The following is a 19,364-nucleotide window of genomic DNA, read 5'->3' as shown; positions in this document are numbered from 1 at the left end:
ACACAAACGGAACCATACAGTATGCACTCCTAAGTCTGGCTTCTTTAATTCAGTATAGAATCTCTGAGATTCCTTTATGTTATTTTGTGCAGGAGTAGTGAGCTAGTTGTCATTGCTGTGCAGTATTCCATTTTATGAATATACCGTAGTCTATCCACTCACCTGTTGATGAACGCTTGGGTTGTTTCTAATTTGGGGCTATTCTGAACAAAGCTGCTCTGAACATTCTTTTGTTGAATACACATGCATTCATGTATCTTGGATACACGCTCGAGAGTAGGATTGCTAATCTGAGTAAGTCAAGGTAGATATACGCTTAGCTTTTGTAACTATTGCCAAGCCGTTTTCCAACGTAGTTGTACCCATTTAAAGCTCCCACCAGCACCAGAGAAGAGTTCCATTTGTTCCACATCCTCGATAACACTTAGTATCATCCATCCTTGTACATGCCCATCGCTTTAAATACCATCTCTGTGAGACCTTCCCTTCACCTCTCTCTCTGATGCAGCGTTCTCCCCTGATGCACCTGGGGCATCCACTCCTCAATGTGACATCTCTCCTTGGATGTCTTGTTGGTATCTCCAAGATAACAGGTCAACGTAGAGCTCTCCAGTTCTCTTTCCTCCCAAAAGGTTCCTTCACCTGACATCCTCATCCCCATAAAAAGCACCACTATCTACTCACCTTCTCTAGCTGAAAACCTGTAATTCCTCCCTTTTCCTCACCTCGACATCCACTCCTTTAGCAAAGCTGCTGTATCTATTTCTATGATACAGCCGAATCTGTCCATTTCTTCCCCACTTCACCACCACCCCCTTAATGCAAACCACCATCATCCTTGATTGCATGACTGCTCAGCAGCCAGAGGAATCTTTCTAAATTAATTGTGTCACCTCCTTGCTTAATGCCCTCCAGTGGCTGACTAGTGTTTGACATAAAATCCCAACTCCCCACCTTGGTCTGAAAGGCCATGAAAGATGTGACCCCTGTTCACCTCTCTGATCTCAACTCCTCCCGTAGGAGACTGACCACATTCCAGCCACTGCCTTTTCTTCAATACATCAGGCTTGTTCTCACCTCAGGACCTTTGCACTTGCTGTTCCCCCTCTGGGAAGATCTTCACTCAAATTTTTGCCCAGCTGCTTCCTTTTCATCTGTCCAGATGTTAGCCCAAGTGTCTCTTTCTCAAAAACGGCCCTCCCTGACCACCTTGGCTAAAGTTGCCCCTCCACCCCCGAGGCACTCTCTGTCCCCTCGCCCTCTTTTATTTTCTGTATAGCTCTTATTTTCCTTATCAAATCTCTTTCTTCCTTAATGCTGCTGTCCTCTACCACAATGTAAGGTCCCCAAGGGGCAGGGGCTGTGCATGTCTAGTCCCCCACTGTGTCCCTACTGTCCAGAACTGCACTGTCCACTGTGGTAGCCCCTAGCCACAGGTGGCTATTTAAGCTGAAATTAATTAAAAGTAAACAGAATTAAGAATTCAATTCCTCAGTCTCACTAGTCACATTTCAAGTGCTCAATAGCTGCCTGTGGCTAGTGGTTACCATATTGGATAGCATAGACTTAGGAAACTTCCAACACTGCAGAAAGTTCTGTTGGACAGCGCTGCTCTAGAAGCCAGGTACCCATAATAACAGGTACCCGAAAAGTGCGTTATAAAGATTTCTTTATCCCCATCTTATGGGTGAGAAAAACAGCTCAGAGAGGTTGTGTCATTATCCCAAGGCCTCACAGTCAGGAAGCAGCCCAGCAGGGATTTGAACCCAGAGTTGTCTTGCTACAAAGCATATGCTACTCTCCTTCCCAAAGCCAGCAGCCTCCTGGCTGTTTAGAGATGCACAGGCTCTCCTTGTCCTCCTACAGACCCTCTCGCTCTGAACTTGTACCCACCTGTGGGCAGCTTCGTGGGAGGATTGTTGCCCAAGGCATTAAGGGGCCTGGGGTCAGTCCTGATTCCTTCCCAGATTCATTTGCTGTGTGACCTTGTGCATCTCTGGGCCTCAGCAGCGTAGCTATAAAAGGAAGAAACTGACTCTGACAGCCTGAGGGTTGGGGATGGCAGGCAAGGGGCCTGGTGTGACTGGGTACACCCTTCAGATTCTGTCTGGGGCAGGCCAGCATGGGGAGTGGGGCGGGGGGACGAGTGCTTTGGTTGGCCTGACCTACAATAGCAGCTCCTGTTTCTTGAATGGCTACGGATGAGAAAACTGAGGTTCAGAGAGGTAAAGTAACTTGGCCACGGTTACACGACGGGGACTGGTGGACCTGGGATTCTAACGTGAGACTCTTGGATACCATGCCCTTGCCACGCGGGCAGGCCGAGGGGCCCAGAGGGTAGAGGTGGTACCCATGGGAGCCATAGGGAGGAGTAGTCCGGTCATAGGTGGTGAGCTCCCCGTCTTTCGGGGTGTGCAAGCCGGTGCTGGGCTGTCCATGGGGCGGGGGCAAGGGACACGGGCTGGCGCTCGGGCCGAGACTGCAGGGCCCCCTCGGCCCCTCTCCGCCTCCCGAGGCCCGAGGCCGACGGTGAGCGCGGCGGCGCCGCCGGGCTGGGCGGGGGCTGCTATTTCTGTCTGCTGAGCGCAGCCCCGCCGAGGCGGGGGAGGGGGCGCCCGCGCCGCCATATTCCCTCCGGCCGCCGGCCCGGCGCGCAGCCACCATGAGCACCGCCGCCTTCCACATCTCCAGCCTGCTGGAGAAGATGACGTCCAGCGACAAGGACTTCAGGTGCGCCCGGCCCGCGGGCTCCTTCCCTCCGGGGCGCCGGGCGTGCCCCGCGGTGGCGCAGCCCCGGCCTCCTGTCCCCGTGGCACGCTCCGCCCCGCGCCCCGCGCCCCCCGCCCCGCGGAGGCTCCGGCCCCCTCTCCCCTGCTGGGGGCCGGCCCTCTCCACTCCCCCGATCCCGCTCCGTCCCGCCCTGCGGATCCGGCCCGGCCTCGGCCCCTCCTCGGAGCCCTGCTCGCCCCTCTGCACCCTTCTTCTGCCCCCTCTCTCCGTCTGTGCGCTGCCCTCATCTCTCCCCGCATCCTGCGCCCAGGCCCCCCTGCACCCCACCGAGCAGCCCTCGGCCTCGGGGTCCCGGAGCCCGCCTCTTCTTCCCAGCCTTGAAACCCGGCCTCTTTCTGGGACCACCACCCGGGGGCTGACTTTCTTTGATACCCTCAGCCCCCTCAGCCCCGCCCTCTTCTCGAAATCGCCCTGGGCCTCCCCCCTGCACTGGATCGGGCACCCTCTCCTCTCCCCTCCCCTCCCCATGAAGGAAGGGGCTGCAGGCGCAGGTAGGTGATGGTTGGGGTGGGGGCTTCCAGGTTTGGTCTGCCACTCCCTTTCCTCTTGTTCCCCCTCCCCCAGCATCTCTGAGCCGCCCGGGAACAGGGCCGAAAAGAATGGAGGAAACCTCTGGTTCAACCCCCTCATCCTCAGGGGGAAACTGAGGCCCAGGGAGGGGAAGGGATTGGTCCGTGGTCACACAGCCTGTTCTGGACCCTCTGAGCTGAAAGCAGCCCACAGAAACCCAGCATGGCTGTGCTCACTTACTGAGCATACTGTCACTTTATCCCCGTTTCACAGATGGGGAAACCGAGGCTCAGAGGCCAGAAGGGCCTGGGTGCAGTCGCAGAGCTGGAAAGGGGAGGACTTGGGGTCCAAATCCAGGTCAGTGTAACACAGAGGCTGATCTTAGTGAGGCCTGGGTTCCAGCCCCCTGACAGGTGGGGAGACTGAGGCGCTGCTCTCCTGCTCTGAGCCTTGCCTCCTCCTGAAGCCTGTTTCTCGGCACCGCTCAGGAGCTTCTCACAGAGCTGTAGCAGAGCCTTTGAGCCACAGTCCTGGGCTCAGACCCTGACCACGACCACTGACTGGCTGTGTGACCCCTCTGAGCCTCAGCTTCCGTTTCTGTAAGATAGGGATAATAACAGAACCCACCTGAGAGGGTTGGTGTCAGGATGAAATGAGTTAATACACGGGGCTGAGCAGCTGGCACCAGGTAAGCCCTGAATAAATGGACACTATTATGATTCCGGGCACATCAGCAGTCTGCCATGCCCTTCATCTCCCTTCACCTGGCTAGCTCCCACTCAGTTGTCACCTCTCTGAGATGCCTCCTGACAACCAGGCAGGGTTAGGCACCGGCCCTGGGCTCCCACAACATCTCCCTGGCCCCGTGTTTCTACTGCATCACTGTTGCCCTGGGATCCCCAGAGCTCCTGCGCTGTGCGCGTCCGCTCTGCATCCCGGAGCCGGCTCTGGGTACACAGTAGGCACTCAGTGAATGTGTCGTGTGTCCTAGGCTCCATGCAGGCCCGTGTCCAGTGTAATTGCGTTCCGCCTCCCATCTGCCTGGGTGGTCCTTACTGTTCTTCCTGTTTGCCGGACGCTGGGCGAGGTGAAGTGACGTGCCCAAGGTCACATGGCTGCCCAGCGGCTGAGGGGATTTGCACCGCTGTCTCTTGGGCCCCAGGTCCAGTCTCCAGGAGAGGGAGTTTGCCCTCCTGCTGGAGCCTGAGAGGCCCTTTCCGCCTGCTCTGCCAGCGGTCCCGAGAACACTTAAAACCTCCCCAAGCATATGAGGATGGCGTCTATTTTTAAAGTCGGAATACCCAGGGGCTGGGTCCTGACCAGCTGTCCGGGCACCCATGTGGCCGAGTGTCTCAGCTGAGTGGCCTCTAGGGTTTCTCTGGAGTGAAACTGAGACGCTGTCCTCTGGCTCCTGGAGGCGGGCAGTGACTGCACATGGGGGGTCTCAGGCAGCGTGAAGGAAGCCTTTGATCCCTGTCGTTCCTGGGCCCCCGCTCCGTGGGTAGGAGGCTGCTCCATTCCCACTCAGACTCCAACAGTCAAACGAATAAAGTCGGGGGAAGTCTTGCAGGAATCCCAAATCCTTTCTTGAAAACACAGTAGTATTTGTTGAGGAGCCAGGAGACCTGACCAGTAGGCTGATTCTTCTTTCAACTTGCTGTGTGACCTTGGGCAGTTCCTGCAACCTCTCTGAGCCTAGTTTCCCCAACTGGCCTCATGCTAAGAACTGGTTCTCCTGTTAAAACCTCCTGAGGATGTTATGAGGTGGGGCAAAGAAAATGTCCTATTTCATAGTTGGAAAAACTGAGGTTCTGAGAGGAGTCAGTTGCCCAAGGTCACCTAGTTGATAAACGGCAAGACCAGTATATTTACTTAAAGCCAAACTTCGGTGCTCAAGCTCTTATCTACGCTTTCCTGTACACCCCCCCACTACCACCACCACAGGCATACACACAATACAGCTTGCTTTCTCTGAGAGCTGGGTGTTTGCGGGAACTCGGGGGTGTCTGAAATGCCGAGGCATATTTCAGGAGGGTTGGTTTCTGATTTTGGGTTTCCACTCAGTTGTTTGGCTCTGAGCCTTTTAGGGGCTGGCTCTCTCCCTCCTTCCCCTCCTGCCCTTGCCCTACCTCCCAGGCCCTCTTCAGACCTGTTTTTTGCTAGGGCTTGAGTCCCAGAGCTGAACTTGATGGGCCCCATGAGTTCACATATAATGGGGGAGACACACTGGTGCACAACGCTTGTAGCGCAATTTGAAAAGTGCTACAGTGGAGGCGTGCAGAGTGCTCTGAGAGAATCCTGTCCAGGGAAACCAAGTGTGATTAGGGAGTGTGGGTTTGGGATAGGGCAGGGTGGTCAGAGAAGTCATCCGTGAGACTGGGACATTTGAGCTGGGCCCTTGATGGATGAATAGGAGTTCAACTGGTGGAAAAGAAAGAGGGAGGCGGGAGGCTCATCTTGGGCAAAGACGCACATCCCTTGGGTTGCCAGGCTGAGCTGGGTCCCCGTGGACTGCGGCAGAAACAGGGCTTAGAGACCCTGCCTGCCTTCTCAGAACGTCCCCTCAGCTGGGCAGGCTTAGGAGTGCATGTGCCTAGCCCGGCCTTGGCTTGGCTCAGATCCAGACGTCCTCCTTCACCTTACCTTGGCCACTTCTCCTGCAGTGACCAGGCCTAGAGCCGGGCACAGTCAGCCCTGCCACCCCTCTTCACTTGCAGCCCAGCCTCCTCCTCTCAACAGCTTGAGGCTGATGCCAGCTCTTGAAAATAAACAGCCATGCTGTGACAGGTGCTCTCCTGGTAGCAGAGCGCTGTGGAGCGCCATGACATGAAGCGCAGGTCTGAGCCTGCGGAGATGAGGCCAGAATCCCCGCTGTGACCAGGTTTGCCCCAGGAGGCTTGGTGGGTAGGGCTCTTTGTTGACTTGCTCAAGCCCGAAAGCAAGGCTGGTATGAGGAGGTGGGTGGCCTGGTGGGTCTGCAAAACTGGAGGCTTTCTGGAGCCACCACACTCTGGTCCTGACTCCACAGCCTCTCTTCTTGCTGTTTTGTCCTCCTTTTCCTCAGGTGTCTACTCAAGTGCCTGCAGGAGCCAGTAAGTGGGTGCAGTGGGCCTGGTGGGAACCTGGTAACCTGGAAAATGTGTGTCCCATCTAAAGAGGGCAGCCATGACTTGACTCGAGCTAGTTAGTGTCTCCAGGGACTGTAGACCCAGTTGTATTCAAATATCCTGTTTTCAGAAAAATCTGGATGTCAGTGCTTCTTTTCTTTCTTTCTTTCTTTTTTTTTTTGGTGAGGAAGATTGGCCCTGAGTTAATATCTGTTGCCAGTATTCCTCTGTTTTGTATGTGGGATGCCAACACAGCATGGCTTGATGGACAGTTTTTAGGTCTACACCAGGATCCGAACTCCTGAACCCCCAGCTGCCGAAGTGGAGCATGCACACTTCACCAGCACATCACCTGTCCAGCCCCATGGATGTCAATGCTTTTATGTCAACTCCCAATTTTCAAATGTTGATAAGAAATTCAAATTTTTGAAAAACATTTGCAAGGTGGACACAGCTGAGGGCCTCCAGTTTAAGACACTGCTCTCCCAATGGTGCTGTGTCACGCCCAGCAGCCCCAGCCCTCTGTGGCCTTCTAGCTCAGACTCCCACTGCAATATCACATGCCCTGTGGGTGGGTAGCCCTTGGCTCTCATGCCCCCTCGGTCAGCGAGCCCTGTCTGGACGCTGGTCAGCTGTTGATGTCAGTGGCCAAAATATGCCCAGGGTGCGTCAGCACGGCCCCGGGTGGTGGTTCTCTGAGCGTGGTCCCTGCCCCTCAGCATCATCCAGAATTGTTAGAAGTGCAAATTCTTGGGCCTCAGCCCAGACCCAGTGATTCAGAAATTGGGGGGTGGGGCCCAGCTGTGTTAACCCGCCCTGCAGGTGATTCTGGGGCTGGCTACAGCTTGAGAGCCGCTGGTCTGAGGGCAGGGGCCTAGTCGCTTCTCTGAGGAGGGGGTGGACAGGGCCAGCCCCCCTCCACGTGTCTAGTCAAGAGCCTTCTTGCTGACACTGACTTGGTTGCACCGTGTCGGACCTTCAGGCATCCCTGTCCTGGCAGCTGTGAGATGTGAATAATTAATACGCCATTATAATAGAGGCAGTGCCACCGAGCGCTCACCATGTACTCAGCACATCACATACCTTGCCTCATTTTATCTTTCATCCAACCCCATGAGGCAGATGCTCTCCTCGTCCCCATTTTTCAGACAGGTAAACTAAGGCTCAGCGAGGTGAAATGACTTGCCCAAGTTCACATTTGTGTAGATGGCAGAGGCGGGAGCACCAACTCTGGAGCTCTAAGCATTTAGCCAGTGTGCTGTGCCACTCCTAGTCGCCGTGACATGGCAGTCGGTTATCACACACCCGTGGGTCTCCCTCATGTGTGTGACACTGACCATGCCTGCAGCCCGGATGGTCTGCTTCTGGGGGAACTCAAGAGGCTGCCCAAATCACCGGGCCCAGGAGCTGCTCAGCGATCCTCTGCTCTCCCTGCTCAGGTTCATGGCCACCAGTGACCTGATGTCGGAGCTGCAGAAGGACTCCATCCAGCTGGACGAGGACAGTGAGCGCAAGGTGGTGAAGATGCTGCTCAGGCTCCTGGAGGACAAGAACGGCGAAGTGCAGAACCTAGCGGTCAAGTGGTCAGTGTCAGCCATGGTGGGGGCGGGGGAGGGGGCCTGCCTGCTGTGGGAGCACCGCAGGGATCCTTGCCTCTGTGGGGTACAGCCTCGAGAGAAGAAATGCTGAGCAGCTCTTGGGGCCCCATAGAGTTGGACAGTGCTTTAGTCTGGCTTCCCCAGGAAGCAGACCCTGACACAAGGATTCAAGTGTAAGTTTATTTGGGGACTGATCTCAGGAAAGCCCATTAGGGGAATAGGGAAGTGAGGCAGGGAAGGAAGAAGCCAGGAAAGCATGCGTTATCAAGCAAGTTAGCACTGTGGGCGAGTGGAGCCTACCCTACTGGAGCCCCAAGGATGCAGGGTAGGGGCTGCCCCTTGGAGTGTTCCCCCCCCCGCCAGCTCTCTGTCAGTCCTTGGGTGATGGCTGCTCCTGGAGTCAGGTGGAGGGCTGTGCATTCCCTGGCACCTCCACCCCGAGAAAGCCTTCAGGTGCAGATGCAGGTGCCAGCCGCTGGAAGGTCAGGGTGGCATGCACTAGAGTGGCTAGGGCTGAAGGGACACCAGGCTCCCCAAAAGCCTTTGCCATGGGCATCCTGAGGTGGTGGTCCTGAGACCTTTGGCTAGTTACCTCTGGAGCTGAGAAAGCATGACCTGGGTGTGTGCAGGGCACGTGTGTATGGGAGGGGAGGGAGCGAGGGGGGCTGAGGAATGGCAGGGTCCACAGAGAATTGGGACACTGCCTCTCCCACAGTACTCTCTGAGCCAGGCACAGGCATTCTGGGCTGTGTTAATGAATTTCACCTTGATCCCAGGAGCAGAGGGAACTCAGCAAGGGGTTTTGTGCAGGAACGTGGTCAGGTTTGTGGTCTGGGAGCACCCCTCTGGCTGTGGAGTAGAGACAGGTTTCCTACTGGCAGATCCAGCACCCCCTTTTTACAACATGTGGTCTGAAATACCCTTTTCCTATCATGAAATGAAATTCAGACATAATATAACCTACCTCTACACATTAATTACAAAATGGTATATATAATAATCTACACTGTAACATAAAGGAGAAATAGAAGGAATGTCATTTATAGTAAAATAGCATGTTTCAAATGTAAATGCTTGGGCATTGACAGAAGTGATGACGACGCCAGGAGGAGCTGCACCTGAGTGTGGACTCTGCTGTGCCGCGGCAGCACAGGTGGAGACAGGCGTGCACACTGGGCACCCCGATACCATGAACAGCACTGCTCTTAGTGAGATTTTCCAAAATGCTGACCGTCTCCTTCTAAAGTTTCCCAGGACAGAAAGTACAATCTTCCTTCAATTTACCTGATAATTACGTTCCTGGAAAATTTAGGGTATATTAAAATAGTGCAAAAAATACTGAAATTAGGTTCTGGACTCAGATCCTTATAGGTTTTTTACCTGTAGCCCCGTGGGATGGTAGAAACTCCTGCAGGACGTGGAACAATGTTTGCTTTGCAATATGGTCTTTCTACCCTCCTCGGCCACCCCCTGCTCAGTAAAAGCCAGAAGTGCCATCTCAATAGTAATGAAGACTGAAAAAGGCCCCCATAAATTTCCAAAACACCCCTAGGGGCAGTATCAGCCCTAGTGGAACCAGTGCTGCTGGAGGTCGAATGGAAGGACCCCAGGATTACTTAGCTGCAGGAGTTGATGGAGCCACGGTTTGCAAACTGGTATGCATGTGGTCACCTGGAACCCTTGTTCAAACTGTGTATTCCCCACCCAGGGATTCAGATTCAGGAGGGGCCGTATGAAGGGAGGAGGCTGAGGCAGGCAGGTGAGAAAATGGCACCCAGGCATCTGGTAGTCTAATACACACCGACAGCTGAGAACCACTCGTTTAGGTCAGAGGTTCTCAAACTTGACTGCACGTTAGAATCACCTGGGGAGGTTAAAAAAAACCCTCCCAACGTCCAGGCCACACCTGAAACCAATTAATTCAGACTCTCTGGGGCTGGCACCCAGGTAACAGTTTTTTAAAGGCCTCATGGGATGCCGATGCACACTTAAGGCTGAGAACCAGTGTCTCTGGTGCAGCCAGCTTTAACCTTTCATGTGCGTTTGAATCACCTGGGGAGTGCACTGAATGCAGGTTTCGGTTCAGTGATCTAGGGTAGGACCCGAGATCCCGCATTTCTGACAAGTTCCAGGTGATGTTGATGATGCTGATCTGTGACCACACTTTGAGAGGCAAGGCTCTAAGGCAGAGGTTCTCAAAGTGTGGTCCCTGGACCACTCGCATCAGCGTCTACTAGAAATGCAAATTCTTGGGCCCCCCTAGACCTTCTGAATCTGAAAATCTGGAGTGGGACCCAGCAGTCGGCGTTTTAACAAGTCCTCCAGGGGCTTCTGATACATGCTTGTTTGAGAACCACTGCTCTTGGGCATTTATTTTTTTTCAGCTGAGGTTACAGGATGTGATGGTTTGGCCATATACTGAGATGCAAAAGCTGGGAGGAGATGCAGGTTTGGGAGATGCCAGGAATGATGCTGGCATAGCCAGAGGGTGCCTTTCTAGCAAAACAGGGAGTTCCATATTGGTCTGGGGCCTTTTCCTCAGCACATGTGGCTCCATAGGCATGAGGGGACCTAAGGAGCAGGCTGACTCAGGCTGAGCCTGGGGCTTTTCAACCCTCTCCCTCCCACCCTGCTCAGCCTGGGTCCTCTGGTGGGCAAAGTGAAGGAGTACCAGGTGGAGACCATCGTGGACGCCCTCTGTGCCAACATGCGCTCAGACAAGGAGCAGCTCCGAGATATCGCAGGCATCGGCCTCAAGACTGTCCTCTCGGAGCTCCCCCCTGCAGCCACAGGTACCCAGGTCCCAGGGACTGTAATTATTTGTCCTAGTTTACCAATAAAGAAATTGAGGCTCATGTAGGTGAAGGGACTTACCTAAGATCAACCAGCTAGTAAGTGGCAGAGAATTCGGACTCAGATCTACTTAAGCTCAATGCTTCTAGCTGCAAGTAACAATCTAATGGCAGCTTGAAGATGTTGGGGGTAGTTGTTCTCACATAATTCTGGAGGGATCAGCCACTCCATTTTTGCAGCAATCGATTTAGCAGCTTAATCAGGACAGGGTTGAGGTCTATGCCTGTATCTCTTGCCCTTTATAAAAAAGCATGTATTTCCCCAGAAGGTCCCAGAAGACTTTGACCTATATCTCACTGGCCACAACAGGGTCACCAGGCCACTCCTAGCAGCAAGGGAGTCTAGGAAAGGAAGTGCTTAACTTTTCCCACCTCCCTAGTGGAAGGCAGAAGGCAGAAGGGGTTGGGTGTGGGGTGAGCCAGCTAGCTGGTCAGCCATCAGTTCTTCACTTCTGCTAGCTGTCTCCTTTAGTTTGGTTAGACTGTGGGTCACACCTTGGACCAAGCAAGTCCTGGCTTCCCTGGGTCAGCAGGATTGCTGGGGACATGGGCTCAGGAACACAACCAGAGCAAAGGCCGACCAGGGGTGGAGGCCAGCCCTGGGACTCACAGTGCTCACCTTGTGCTCTGTGCAGGCTCTGGCCTGGCTACCAACGTGTGCCGGAAGATCACCGGCCAGCTCACCAGTGCCATTGCCCAGCAGGAGGACGTGGCCGTGCAGCTGGAAGCCCTGGACATCCTCTCTGACATGCTGAGCAGGTGCAGGAGGCCACCCTGGGCAGTGAGGAGCAGGGTGGGAGGGGGAGCAAAGGGAATAAGGAGGGCCTCAAATCCACAGAGCCAGCACCTCCTGCACAGCAGGCCCTGTGATCGGGGCTCCTTAACCATCCCGGCAGCCCTGTGAAGGAGAGCACCTTTGTCACAATTTTATAGGCTCTGAGGCCTGCCCAGAGTCACAGTGTCAGTAAATGGCAGAACCTAGGATTTGAACTCAGGCCCCTCTGTGGCTGAAGCCCATGTGTTCATCTTCCCCTTCAATCCCTTCTTTCTTTCTTTTTCTTCTTTTGGGCTAATATAGCTGGGCCTTTGTTTTAAATTGCACTGCACATTTTTAGTATTCATTCAACCTCCCAAGACTTGAGCCCCTACTCTGTGGCCAGAAAGATGTCAGCGGCTACCCTAGTGCTGGGAACATGGAGTCAGCTCAGTCTCGGTCACTCCTAGGGAGGCACTCATAGACACAGAAACTGTGCGTGGAGTAAGAGCACCAACGAGGATAAGAGCAGGGTCTGTAGGAGGTCAGAGGAGGAGCCCCTGGCCCACCTGGGGCACGGGAACCTTCCCAGAGAGGTTCCTGCTGGAGCTGAGCCTTCAGGGATGGGCAGGACTGGGCCAGGCGTGGGCGGGCGTAAGGGGGACACTAGAGGGGGAGACTGCCTTCGGCCCAGGGAGCAGAGGCAGGAGAAGACACAGTGCCCCGGGGCTTGTGCAAGACAGTCGTGGGGCTGGGTGTAATGTGGAGCGGCCGGTGTGGACAGGTAAGGCCTGAGAGTTGGGCAGAAGCCAGGGAGGGTGGGTGACAAACAATTAGAGTGCAGGTGTGAGGAGCCCGTGGAGGGGTTTTCGACAGGGGCCGAGGAGCGCCGTGAGTGTACTTGTGTGTTTTAGACTGATCTTTCTGTCTGCAGTGTGCATGCTGGATGGGAGGGGGTTGAACAGCCTGGGAGACTGCGTAGGAAGCTCTGCAGGCAGGTGAATTCAGGTGTATTCAGGAGGTGGACTCCACAGAGCTCGCAGCAGGTGAGAGAGGCAGAGACAAGGATGAGGCCCAGGTGTCTGGCTTTACTGACTTGCGGCACAGGCTTAAGGCCGTTGGCTGTGGTGGGGAGCCCTCCAGGAGAGCAGGTGTGTAGGCAATGGATTCAATTTGGCGCATGCTGAAAGTGAGGTGCCTGGGAGGCACTTGCTCAGCTGAAAACTCCATGAGGTCAGGCCCTAGGACCAGAGTCTGTCTTGCTTACTGGAGCTTCCAGCACAGGCTCTGTCACATAGCAGGTGAACAAATAAATAAATGAAACCCAGGGCAGAGAGATATGGGAGGGTGAGGTCAGTGTATCCTTGCGGAGAGAAAAGGTCTCAGGCCATGTATGGGAGAGAAATGCACAGGCCTGGTTTGAAGGTGAGGACAGAAGCTGCGAGGCCAGCAGGGGCTGCGTTCTCCTGCGCAAAAACCATTCTCTGGGGTTGCCTCTTGCCTGGAGCTGAGCTCAGCTTATCCAAGGGCACTGGAGAGCCATTGAAGGAGTTAGGCAGAGGAGTGACCAGGTCAGAAGTAGACTGTAGACCACTCTGGTCTCAGCGAGGGGCATAGACTGAGGCAGGGTGGGCATTGAGGCAAGGCCCAGACTCCCAGGAGTTCGGGACGGCCCCACCGGAGCCCCCCACACTCCATTACGGTGAAGCCCTCTGCCCAGGCTGGGAGCTTGGTCACCTGGGTTCAAGACCGAGCCTTGCATTTCTTGACTGAGTGGCCTTGAGAAAGTCCCCTCCCCTCTCTGTTTTCTCTCCCGTAATAATAATAAATAATCACTCCACACAGTTGCGGGGCACCTTTCCATTTACCAAGGGCCACTGGGTTGTCGTAATTCGTTAATTCCCGGGAGGAGGCCAGGAGAACATGGGGAGCAGGAAGGGGCCTGGCCCAGGCTGCCCGCTGGGTGGGCCCCCGCCGACGCCCCTGCGGCTCCCCAGGCTGGGCGCCCCGCTGGGCGCCTTCCACGCCAGCCTCCTGCACTGTCTGCTGCCGCAGCTGAGCAGTCCGCGCCTGGCCGTGCGCAAGAGGGCCGTCGGGGCGCTCGGCCACCTGGCGGCCGCCTGCAGCACCGACCTCTTCGTCGAGCTCGCGGACCATCTGCTGGACCGGCTCCCTGGCCCGCGCGCGCCCGCCAGCCCCGCTGCCATTCGCACCCTGATCCAGTGTCTGGGCAGCGTCGGCCGCCAGGCGGGCCACCGCCTCGGTAAGGGGGCCGGGCCCTCGCTAGGAGGCGGGGCCCAGGGAGAGGGGCGGGGCCTGGGGCGGGCCGCCTCCTTCACGAGGGGGCGGAGCTGAGGCGGGGAGGTTCTGGGGAAAGGGGCGGGCGGCTTCCTAGATAATGGGACGGGGCCCTCGGTAAGGGGGCGTGGCCCAGGGAGAGAGGCGGGGTCTGGAGCAGACCGCCTCCTTCATAAGGGGACGGGGCTGACGCGGGGAGGTTCTGGGGGAAAGGGGCGGGTGGCTTCCTCGATAATGGGGCGGGGCAGAAGCTCCTGGAAGGAGGAGGGCGGCCCCAAGCTGCACGTGCTTCTGAGCCCTACCTACTGGCGGATAGTTACAAATTATTCTGCAGAAGTTAAATAAAATATATTCTATCCTATTTTGACAAATGTACCTTAATAACCCATAAGCCAGGTTTGAATTTTTAAAATTGTTTATAGGGGGATAATGTACCTACCATAAACTGCACTAAAGTGTGCAGTGTGTTTTGACCTTTTCATACACCCGTGAAACTACCACCACAGTCAAGATGCAGAACATTTCTATCACCCCTAAAAGCCTTTTTTGTGCCCCTTGGCAGTCTGTCCCTCCCTCTGCTGCACACCCAAACAACCACTGATCTGCTTTCTGTCACCAGAGATAAGTTTTATAAAAATGGAGCCCTGCAATCAGGTTTGAGTTTATTCTCAAACACCTTGGAGTTCATTCTGGACTAGAACAAGGCAGTGTGGGTAGAGTTGGTCAAGGTCTGCTTTCCCTTCCCTCTGGCTCTCTCAGTGCAAGGGACCTTTCAAGCACACATGGGAACCCAGCCTGCAGTCTGCCTTCTGCCCATATACCCCCAAACAGCAGCCACCCCTTGGCCACCCTCAGGAACATGGACCTGCGAAAGAGGCCAGCACAGGACTGGACAAAGGTTCAGGGTTGATTGGCAGGAAGTGGGGAAGGGTGTAGTTGGAGAAGGCTAGGGTGGAAGCCTCTGCAGCCCCAGGGAACAGGCGGGGCCCCTCCTGCCTGGTCTATAATAGCAGTACCTGCCTCCCAGCTTTTCCCATCCAGGGCTATAGCCTAGTGCAGGAAATAAGGCAGGGACACAAGTAATGGTTTCAACAGATGCTGCTTATTGAGTGCCTACTGTGTGCCAGGGCCTGGGCGGAGCTCTTCGTGTCATATCATTAAGCTTCACAAAATCTCTGCCTGGTAGATGTTGTTACCCCTACTGTGAAGATGAGTAGACTGAGATCAGAGAAGTTGTGATGTGCCTAAGGTCCCATAGCTTATGGGTGGCAGAGTCAGGGCTAGAACCCAATCTACTTGACTCTGAAGCCTGAGTTGAGTTTGCAGTAGTCAGGGCTGCAGGTGCAGGGACAGGCTGAGTGCTGTGGGCTGGGGGAGCCTGGGAGAGAGTCTGGCCTGGCCTCAGTGACCCACCTGTCCCTGCAGGGGCCCACCTGGACCGCCTGGTGCCCCTGGTGGAGGAGTTCTGCAACCTGGATGACGATGAGCTCCGAGAGTCCTGCCTCCAGGCTTTTGAGGCCTTCCTGAGAAAGTAGGTGCAGTGGGGCTGCCAGAGGACAAGGGCCCCTGGGTCTTTTTGGAAGTTGGTGGGGATGGGGTGGGGGCAGGATGCTGGCCTCAAAGCGGTAAGATCTCAGGACTCACCACTGGGCCCCACCCCTTACTCTGTCCTGCCTGGGTCCAGCGGAGTCTCTCCCATCCCACCCCACAGGTGCCCCAAGGAAATGGGCCCTCATGTGCCCAATGTGACCAGCCTCTGCCTCCAGTACCTGAAGCACGACCCCAATTATAATTACGACAGTGACGAGGACGAGGAACAGATGGAGACAGAGGATAGTGAATTCAGTGAGCAAGGTGGGTGGCCAACTTGTCATTGGGGCTGAAAGGTGGAAATGGATGCAGCCTTCCTGGGACTCCCCAGCCAAAGACAGGGCCACATTTGGTGCCCCCATCTTGATCCCAGCTCTTCCTCAGGCTCTAGCCCTGTCCTCGGAAATCTGGAGCCCACAACTCCCCACCCTCTCTGCACAGATCACAGTAACAATAGTAAAAATTGCTGTCATTTATTGAGCATCTCCTGATGTCCTGAGCACTCTTCTTTCACGTTTCTTACAATAACCCTAGAAAACTCGGTGTTTATTATTGTCCCCATATTTCAGACAAGGAAACTGAGACTTAGAGATTTGTCTGAGATAATACTGCTAGGAAGTGGCATAGCTGGGACTTGGAGCCGTGTCAGCCAGAACCCCTGACCTCTATGCTGCCAGCTCTGTACCCGTCTAGTAATGGCTTCCGAGAGACAGTGCTTTAATCCAGCAGAGTGAGGCTCTAATGGTGGAGTGATCAGCACTGAAGGGAGAGAGAGGCCTGGATGGGGAATGGACATACTGGCTTCCTTCCTTCCATGCCTGTGGTCTTGTCTGTCACTCAGACGGATGCCCCTGGGCCCTGGAAGCAGGGCATTGATGGAGGCAAGGGACTTGGGGCCTGACAAGGTGCTCGGAACAAGATGGGATGGGAGGAGTCCCGGTTGGACAGGCATGCTGGGGCCTCGAATGCCAAGCCAGGGAGATTGGGCATTTTCTTGTCAGTAACAGGGAGCTAAGGATGTTTCTTCATGGGTGGTATAGGGTGGAGATGATAACAAACAACAGTCCTTCAGAGGGACGTCTGCTAAGCTGACAGGACACATCTGTGGGACCGTCCATGCGTCCCACTATGGTTTGTCCAGATGCCAGTGCTCTGAGAGTCTGAGATGTCTACAGAGCAGCGTGGGTAGGAACATCCTGGCCTCTGGGCCTGTTCCTGGGGGTATCCCTAGTTAGGACCATCCACCTCTGAGCCTCATGTGTGTCTCCCCAGGTGATATGGGTGGGCCTCGTGGGCCTGAATCTTTGCTCTGTTGTTTACTAGCTGTGTGTCCTCAAGAGAGTCTCTCACCCTCTCTGAGCCTTGTTCTTATTATCCATAAAATAGGGCTCAAGGCACCCTCATTTCTGAGGTGTGGTGAAGACTTGAACTCTGGCCCCTCAGGGGAGGTTGGAGAGTAGAAAGCCCCACGAAAACAGCATTTCCTTATGATTAGTCCTGCCTGGAAGCTGGAATCAGGACCCTTGAGAAACTGGGGCCTGGGGGTGGGCAGGAGACCAAAGGGAGGCCCTATCGTCTCTCTCTTCAGGAATCTCAGTAAATGAAATATCACACAGCCAGTGCTGAAACCAAAGGAGAGTTTCGTGTCCTAAATGGACTCCAAGTCCTCACTGAAGACTTGGAAGTCGGTTTTTTCCCTGGTGTAGTCAGGACAGCGAAGGGTCTGGAGGCAGAGGTGGGACCGGGGTTTGACTCCAGTTGTTTCCTGCTCCTGTAACTCGGGCCGAGCCGTTTCCCTCGGAGCCCCGTTCCCTCATCTCCACAGCAGGGGGATCATCCCTGTCACACAGGTTGTTGTGAGGCTAGAATGAAGGGGTGGATTTGAGGTGCCCGGTGCCATCCCTAGCACACAGTAGGTGTTCATTAAATGGTAGGTAACATTCCTAATAGCCTGTAACTAGTGGTCATCGAGAGGTGAAGCACAGGCCCAGCTCCGCTCCCTGCCCCCGCTTCTCACTTCTGCTTCCTGGGAGACAGCTCAGGTGGGGCCAGGTGGCTCCCCGTCTGCCACAGTGCACAGGGCTCCACGGGTGTCTTGTTCCTGCCCCAGAGAGTGAGGAAGAGTACAGTGACGATGATGACATGAGCTGGAAGGTGCGCCGGGCAGCGGCCAAGTGCCTGGCGGCCTTGATCGGCTCAAGGGCCGACCTGCTGCCCGACTTCCACTGTACCCTGGCGCCCGCACTCATCCGCCGCTTCAAGGAACGTGAGGAGAACGTCAAGGCTGATGTCTTCGGAGCTTACATCGTGCTGCTGCGGCAAACACGGCCCCCGAAGGGATGGCTGGAGGCCGTGGAGGAGCCCACCCAGACCGGCAGCAACCTAAACATGCTGCGAGGACAGGTGGGCGTGACTTCACCTCCCTCCCATCCCTCCACCCTGCTCCCGAATCACCCACCCGCTCACACCCTTCCATCCGTCCATCTCCCCACCCTTCCTCCCGCCCTAGCCTCTGTCCACCCACTGAAGTGTCTGCACTGACCGCCTGCTTACTGTGTACCTAGCTCTGTGCTGGGGCACGTGGGGAAGAGACAGATGAAGTCCGTGCCCCAGACCACACAGGCTGGGGGCAGATAGACAAGACCAATAGGGCTTCCAAAGGAGTTTCAGTTCTATTCTAAGAGCCTGGGAGCCCCAGGAGGGGAATTACAGGATCCCTTTCACATTTGCAAAAGCTCAGTCTGGCTGCTGTGTGGGGAATGGGTTGTAGCAGGATGGGCGGGAATAGGCTCTGGAGACCAGTGGGGGCCGTTGCAGCTGTGCAGGGGAAGGGGTGGCGTCTCCGGCTGGGGTCGTGAGGGCAGAGAGGAGCGGTCAGATTTAGGAGGTAGCTTTTGGGTCTTGCTGATGGATTGGATCCGGAGGGTGAGGTACAGGGAGGTGTCACGCGAGTTCCGGGCTCTGGCTAAAGTGTGAGATGCAGCTCCCCAAGATGGCGGAGGGTGGAGAGGGGGATGTCTGGAGTTCTGTTCTGGACGTTTATGTTTGAAGTCCTTGGGTGCCTGAGTCGAGATGTCAGACGGGCAGTTAGCACACCAGCCTGGTGTTGGAGATGTCAATCTGGGAGTTATTGAAGCTCAGGGAGCAGATGAACTCTTCTGGGGAGAGAATCTAGCTGGGGAAGGGAAAGGGGCCCCAGTGCTTCCCCTTCACAGGATGCAGGGGTGAGAGCCAGACTGCCTGGGTAGCCTTGAGCAGGTTACTTAACCTCTCTGTACCTGCTTCCCTGTCTGTATAGTGGGCCCAGGAGTAGTGGCTTCCTCAGAGGTCTGAGTGTGGAATCAGGTGCCTGGTGCAGAGCAAGTAACATAGAGCTGGGGATGGAGCGATCCTCTCCGTGCTGGGGCTTCTCCATGGGCGTGCGCCTGGGCATAGCCCCCCAGCAGCGGGTGGGGTGTGGGGGTTCCCTGGGTGGTCACTGACCTCCCCACCCCTGCCCACAGGTACCCCTTGTGATCAAGGCCCTGCAGCGGCAGCTTAAAGATCGGAGTGTCAGGGCCCGCCAGGGCTGCTTCAGCCTCCTCGCGGAGCTGGCGGGTGTCCTCCCCGGCAGCCTGGCAGACCACATGCCCGTCCTGGTAGCAGGTAGGAAGGACTGGAACCAGGTATCTGTTGTCCTGGGCCTCTTCCGGAACCTGGACCTGAGTCCCCAGTCCTCAAGGGTGCCCCTGTTCAGCAACCTATGGTGGTTCCCCACTGCCAGCAGTTAGAACAAGGCTGGGGTGCAGGCCCTACTTCCTGGTTTGAAATGGGTTCCCTGGCCTTGCGTCCCTCAGCCCTGGCCCCAGCCAAGCCCTGACCTCTC

At 55.6% G+C, this 19,364-nt stretch overlaps 1 protein-coding gene across 6 annotated transcripts in view; it reads left to right on the top strand.

Annotated features, from left to right (window-relative positions):
• The first annotated feature begins 2,573 nt into the window (after nt 1-2,573).
• Nucleotides 2,574-19,364, top strand: part of CAND2 (cullin associated and neddylation dissociated 2 (putative)) — a 30,321-nt gene continuing 13,530 nt past the window's right edge. Inside the window, exons 1-10 of one of the 6 annotated variants that reach the window (XM_070492851.1) lie at nt 2,594-2,730; nt 3,574-3,657; nt 7,847-7,990; nt 10,643-10,797; nt 11,493-11,616; nt 13,609-13,874; nt 15,335-15,440; nt 15,621-15,763; nt 17,610-17,902; nt 19,003-19,144. In XM_070492851.1, coding sequence (XP_070348952.1) covers nt 2,663-2,730; nt 3,574-3,657; nt 7,847-7,990; nt 10,643-10,797; nt 11,493-11,616; nt 13,609-13,874; nt 15,335-15,440; nt 15,621-15,763; nt 17,610-17,902; nt 19,003-19,144 — 1,525 coding nt within the window. In that variant the 5' untranslated portion in view covers nt 2,594-2,662. Of the gene's footprint in view, nt 2,731-3,256; nt 3,282-3,573; nt 3,658-6,234; nt 6,393-7,846; nt 7,991-10,642; nt 10,798-11,492; nt 11,617-13,456; nt 13,875-15,334; nt 15,441-15,620; nt 15,764-17,609; nt 17,903-19,002; nt 19,145-19,364 lie in introns of those variants that run through there. The other 5 variants (XM_070492847.1, XM_044754174.2, XM_070492849.1 and 2 more) reach the window with 5 other exon arrangements.

Source organism: Equus asinus, chromosome 21 (assembly GCF_041296235.1).
Source record: "Equus asinus isolate D_3611 breed Donkey chromosome 21, EquAss-T2T_v2, whole genome shotgun sequence".
Taxonomy (NCBI): domain Eukaryota; kingdom Metazoa; phylum Chordata; class Mammalia; order Perissodactyla; family Equidae; genus Equus; species Equus asinus.
The sequence above is the reverse complement of the archived record's forward strand: the minus strand, read 5'-3'. Positions and strand labels throughout refer to the sequence as shown.